Below are 6,000 nucleotides of genomic sequence, written 5' to 3' on the forward strand. Positions count from 1 at the left end.
GCTGTAGCTTCAGTGCTGTCCTCTGAAGTAAATTCTAATGGGGGGGGGGGGGGGGGGGGGGGGGGGGGGGGGGGGGGCTTTTTTTGGGGGGGGGGGGGCGGGGAGGGTGGGGGGGGGGGGGGCGGGGGAGGCTGTCCACATGGTTGGGATTGGGGCAGCCCCTCAGACCTGGGTCACGTTAAACTGGAGGATGCCTCCTGACTTGGAGCTGATGAATCCAGATCAGCAAAAATAACAAAGGGTGGTAGCTGCAGCCGGGCATATAAGTCCAAGGTCTGAAGTTTAGACTTGTGAGGGGAGAGGTAAATAATAAATCTAAGGTCTGCAGATCAGATTACTGGCTAGTAGGACCGATAGCTAATAAGATCTGCAGGCAATGTAGCAGAACATTGCCTCAAGTTTACAGTGAAGGTCAATGAGCCAAATGCAGGAATTGGACCCAGCAAAAAGGAAGCTTTCCAATAGCGTCCTGATAAGGAAGGAGGTCACATTGCCAAGGAAACTTCCTTGCAATTGCATCAGGACTGCTCACAGCGTGTTCCATTGTGGGGGTGATTCTGTGGTGTTCAGACGCATCATGGGATTCAGATCTGATTCCTACCATTCCCTGAGTAAGGAACACTGGTTCATGCTTCTGCCTTTCTTGTCTTCTCATTCTAACTTGAGTGCTGCTTCTCCACACACCTGCTCCACGGTTGTCGTCCGGGGTATTTTTTCAAAGCAAACGCTGTGGCTGCCAGCATCCCCCTTGTGCTCACTGTAGACTTCCTGAAGGCATCGCTGACGTGATTTATGGGCATGTCTTCCACAGAGTTCTTGTTCCATGGGATGGGAAGGCATTTTTAGCTGAACAGATTGCTCTGTGATTAATGATGCTTTGGGAGCACCAGTTAACCAGAGTTAAACACTGGTTTCTTTACCACAGGATTATTCTGGAGCTTTAAGCGTCAGTCTCAGTCTGGGGCGTGCTCTATCCTGTGTCCCCACTTTGTTTAATCATGGAACCTTTTTGTCTAGAAACACTTCACAGGAATAATGGTGCCTGAAGCAGTGTAGGCTACACTGGCCTGACACTGAATTTTGGTACTTGATCAGAACTTTTAGTAAATGGCAAGACCAAGAGTAATGTTTTCTGAGGTGCCATTTGCCCAGGACAGTCCTATAGTACTAGTTCCAGCAACAACAATGATAGCTATCAAATACTTGGAGTTTCTGGGTGTTACAAAGAGTTACGTGCACGAGGACTCGGCAGAAGCTTAGTACTTTGAACCCGTCATTAAGTGTCTTGGAGGGCACGCCTGACTGTTTTGGAAAGGTCTTAGCCATGAACACCCATGGAGCCCGCCTGTTCACACACACAGTCACTGTGGTCACAGTTGATTCAACAGCAACTACGTAGCAGAAACGTGTATGTTCCAATCCCAGTACATGATGTGCCCCATCTTTTAATCCTTACAACTGCCCCCGGAGATAGGCTTTGCCACCCCATTCTGTAAGCACAGAACCTCGGATTCACGACGAGGTAATTATGCATAACCATAAGCATTTGGCATCCACTCTCCCTGCTGGTCCCTCCATCTTACCAGGTTGTGCGGGTCTGAGTTGGAGCCATCTGCAGAGGTCCTTGCATTTTCCCACATAGAGCAGAGTTTCATTTGTTAGAAAATGATACCAAGCCAAGCAGCTGTGAGCCGTCAGGCGATAAGGCGTGTTTGAGAGTTGAACAGTGGTGCCGAGCCTTGGTCTGCATGGAGAGTTCACTTCATCTCTGTCTTGTCTGTAGGATGATGACTTCATGAAGAGAAAAGCCAAGGCCATCAAGACCGTTGTTGACATCGCAGTAAGTTCCTCTGCTGACGTTCTTCTGGGCGCACCCCGTGGCCTTCGCACACACATGGCGCCTGAGATGTCCATCTGCCAGGATCGCCCCGGCATGGACCTCAGGTGGCTCCTGAGGAAGCCCTGCCTCCTGTGTCCAGCATCAGGCAGCCAGCGGCACTGGCAGGTGGAACTTGCACAAGCATTGTCTGGCAGTTTTCCCTAGTTCCCGTTTTAAGAAATCTTCCAAGCCTAAACCCCTCCTCTTTTATCTCAGTGGTTAGTTGTAAACTTGGTCAAGAACTAGAAGCGGTAAAGTGAGGTGACTGTCCCCTGGTGATTTTGGAGAGGCAGGATCACTTTTGAACTTTATATGGGAAACTCCAGGAACACCTTTGTCATTGTACAAAATATCTTAATCGCTGGGCATTTGCATACATGTGTCCACTTCCTCAGTACAAGAGGTAGTAGGATCCTTGTCAGTACCCACTGCCCCCCTCCCAGCTGATGAGATGAGATGCTGACGCATGGGTTTGGATTCTTTTGGAATAAATCATGTTAGCGTTCGCATGGTATCATACTAAGTGTGTTACTCAATGCTGTGAATGAAGTTCATTCATGTTTATATGTGCAGCTCTAGTAGATTTTTACCATTACCGTCTATTATAGTGATCTTTGGTGGTGCAGTGGCTACAGCACTCCACTGGCGACCTAAACGTCCGTGGTTTCTGTCCACCAGCCTCTCTCTCCACGAGAGAAAGGGGCATCGGTCTGCCCCCGTGCCACGTCAGCCTTGGATTCACCACGCAGGCTCTGAGATCACCCTGGCGTGCGTGTGACCACAGCAGCCATAGCAACAGGCTCGGTTCTGATCCTGGTACGTAGTCTTACATAGTCTGTGACTATTTCATCAAGCTTAAGTGCCAGCTGCATTTCTATGTCAACTATTTGGGTTGCGTTCATTGTGAACTGTAAAGACTGAAATGGCCCTGCTTCTGTGGCTTTGAACCAGTTGATCCAGAAAAAGAATCCAGAGCATGCCTGTCTTAAAAGGAAACACGTGGTCTCCTAAGGTGATTTCTCTGAAAATACCGCTTTTTGTTGTTGTACAATAAAAAGTGCTCATTGAAATTTTTTAAGTCTATAAGTATATCTTCTTTTCCAAAAACTTTTAAGAGAGGCACTCTGAAGTCAAGTATGTGTTCCAATTTGGTGGCCTTATTACACAGTAAGAAATACTACGACATCATAGTAAGTGTTTGCCTGGTTGCGAAATGGATGTTCATTTTAGAACACTCCTAACATCTTTGGATTTTTTTTTTTTTTTTCAAGGTGGATAGGTAGAAGGGAAGAAAGTTACCTTAATCTCACAACCCAGTAGCAGCCATTTTCAGTGCTTGGTACTATTTCTTCCATGTTTTTGATGTCCATTTTTTAATCTGAATTAAAGTCACATTTTAGGTAAAATTTTGTATTCAGGTCTTACTTTCTAATATATGGTATTTTGTATGCTATTAAAGATTCTTCATAATAACATTTCTGATGACAAGTAATAAAAAACTGTTTGGATCTATACTATAGCATTACCCCTGTTTTAAATGATGCTTTATTCCTAGAAACTTATATCAGACAGAGAGCCAGGTGGCCTGGGACAGGAGAGAAAGAGACATTTTTTTTCACTCTTGAACTGTACTCTTTGAATTTTATACTACATATATATATTACATATTAAGAGTCATTAGGTTAAACTTTTAATACTTAATTGAACATCTTCATACATAAGCCTCTATCTGTGTGAACCCTGGGTAAAAAATAGGAAAACATTAAACAATTCTTGGCGGTATCATCCAGATTAGGAGGCTGTCAACAGTTATGCCCATTAACAAAGAAAGCTGCCCAACAGAATGTGGAAATTATTCAACAGTGTCATTAATATTACTGGAAAGTAAGATTTTACCGGAAATAATTCTGCCATGGTTACAGCAGGGTATTGACAAGAAGTTGAAGCTGGAATTAGAAAAGGATATGGCACCACGATCTCATGGCTTACGACAGATGGATCTTTCCTGAAAGCAGAGCACCCCAGAAGTCTCAGGAACCCACAAGCACAGTTCTCCCCTGACCCATGAGGGGGTCGTTAGCAGTCAGAACTGGCTGACGGCAGTGAGTTTGGTTTGGTTTGTGTAATTGCATGAATCTCAAGGAACAGGCCAACCTGTTCCCACCAGCCCATCATCAATCACTTTTGGTGATACATGGGTCCCACTAATTATATCAAAATCTGCATGGCCTCAAAAACATTGCTTTTATTTTATTCAAAATGCCTACCATCTGAAAACACATGATTTCAACAAAAAATTCTAAGCAGAAGATAATTGGGCCTTAAAAGGGTTAACATCTATGTGAGACAAGTTTCTTTCCATCTTACAATAGGGTATAAAGTTTGCTGTGTGGATTGATTTATCAATATATTTAAAAGTACTTATTAATAAGGCCAATGCATGTATATGCATATTTACCTATAGGTGTATATATATGAGGTGGGCATATATATATGATATATATGATAATAATATATATATTATCAAAAGGTAATATCGTTTTTTCCATGAACTTTTGGGAACCACCTCATATATTATCAAAACATCCTAATTGGTGTTACTTCATTTACATATGGACTGCAGGTCCTCCGGACAGCAGTCCCTATGGAAGAACACACTGGAGTAGTAGTTTTACACAACATGGTTTAGATGATTTGCTGAATTCAACAAAGTATTTCCTTCCGCCTAGACCGGATGCTTTAAGAACTCAGCGACCATGTTTCCACCACCCACCTTCTGTCCCATCTCATTTACGTATAGAATTCTAAGCATATACAAAAGCTGAATGAACAGTTAATTAATATGTGTCCTAGTGGAAAATCTTAACAACAAGGTTATGAGGGAAAATACCGAAGTTCAGAAGGACTAAACGGTCTTCCTGCACGAGGCTTCGTGGCTGTGGCGCACCGATAGCGCGCAGAGAGGGAGGGAGCTGTGTAACAGTGCACCGAGACCAATGATGCCGGAGTGGAATTGGAGCGTGCCAAGGGAGGCAAAGCCAAATCCCCACTCAGTGCCCTCAAGTCAGTACAGCCTCATAGTGACCCTACAGAACAGACTCAGAGAATCTGCGCCAAAAGGATGGGGTGCCTTCTTACCTGGCACGCAACTATGGAACTGTGGAACAGTGGCGGGCGGACTGGCCTCCTGGCCCAGGGACCACATGGCTGAGAGACTAAGAAGTGGCGACAGGCTGGGCTGCTCAGGGGCTGAAACTCAGAGACAGGCTTGCCTACCACACAGCTGAGAGGCTTACAACTAGAGAAAGACCTGACTGCTGGCCGGGGAGACCAATCACTGTGTCCTTACTGTTTGCCGATCCTGACTTCTGGTAACCGTCGACTTCCCTTACAGACCCCTTGAACTGTGAGTTGTCTGGTTTGTGGCCATGACAATGAATAATCCAACCCAGCATAGAGGTGGAGTAGTGTTGGTGTGGACCATAGAGGCTTGTCTGGCCCTCCATTGCCATTCATTGCACTGGCCATTCAGTCCTCATAATTTCTTTAGTACCTAAGAGCTTTGTTTTATTGGGGTTTTGGTTTCATTAGCGTGAGTTTTTGTTGTTGTTATTGTTGTTGCTGTTATTGTTTCAAGGTGTATTCATACTGGGTTTAGCAATTTTATCTTCCTGGACTCCTTCAGGAGATTGCACTTGGCAGACATCTGTGTGGCCCTTCAGCATGGAAGGCAGTTTGTTTATGGGGCTCCTACATGAGGTGTCTCTGTTAGAGATGGATTTGGACTATTGAGCCCCTGTGGGAGTTAGCCTTTGGGGTCATTTGGGAGCCCCTGAGAGATGCTGCTTCCTGGTTGAGTGTGGTCCTGCCCACTGGAGCCTTGAGTGTAAAAATGCCAGATTAGTAGTGGCCATGCCACGATTGCTCCGCTGTTTCGTGAAAGGGTCGCCTGCCATCATTGGGAGTTTATGATGCTGCTGTGCTCGGCGTCTTCTCTTCCCAGCTGTTTGCCGTGTGTGCTCTGTCCGCTGCCCCTGACTGCTTCACCGATTGCAGCGCCGCATAGAGGTCTGTGACTCTGGTTGTGCAAGACTTCTCTGCTCTACAGTTGATTTCCACTC

At 45.4% G+C, this 6,000-nt stretch overlaps 1 protein-coding gene across 2 annotated transcripts in view; it reads left to right on the forward strand.

Moving 5' to 3' along the window:
• The window catches only part of CCDC93 (coiled-coil domain containing 93), a 93,251-nt gene that overhangs the window by 24,764 nt on the left and 62,487 nt on the right, over positions 1 to 6,000 (forward strand). For both annotated transcript variants that reach the window (XM_045287409.1, XM_004711910.3), the window contains exon 6: positions 1,784 to 1,840. In XM_045287409.1, the coding sequence (XP_045143344.1) occupies positions 1,784 to 1,840 (57 nt within the window). The remainder of the gene's footprint in view (positions 1 to 1,783; positions 1,841 to 6,000) is intronic.

Source organism: Echinops telfairi, unplaced genomic scaffold, assembly GCF_000313985.2.
Source record: "Echinops telfairi isolate 266 unplaced genomic scaffold, ASM31398v2 ScPeMD7_15;HRSCAF=58, whole genome shotgun sequence".
Classification (NCBI taxonomy): domain Eukaryota; kingdom Metazoa; phylum Chordata; class Mammalia; order Afrosoricida; family Tenrecidae; genus Echinops; species Echinops telfairi.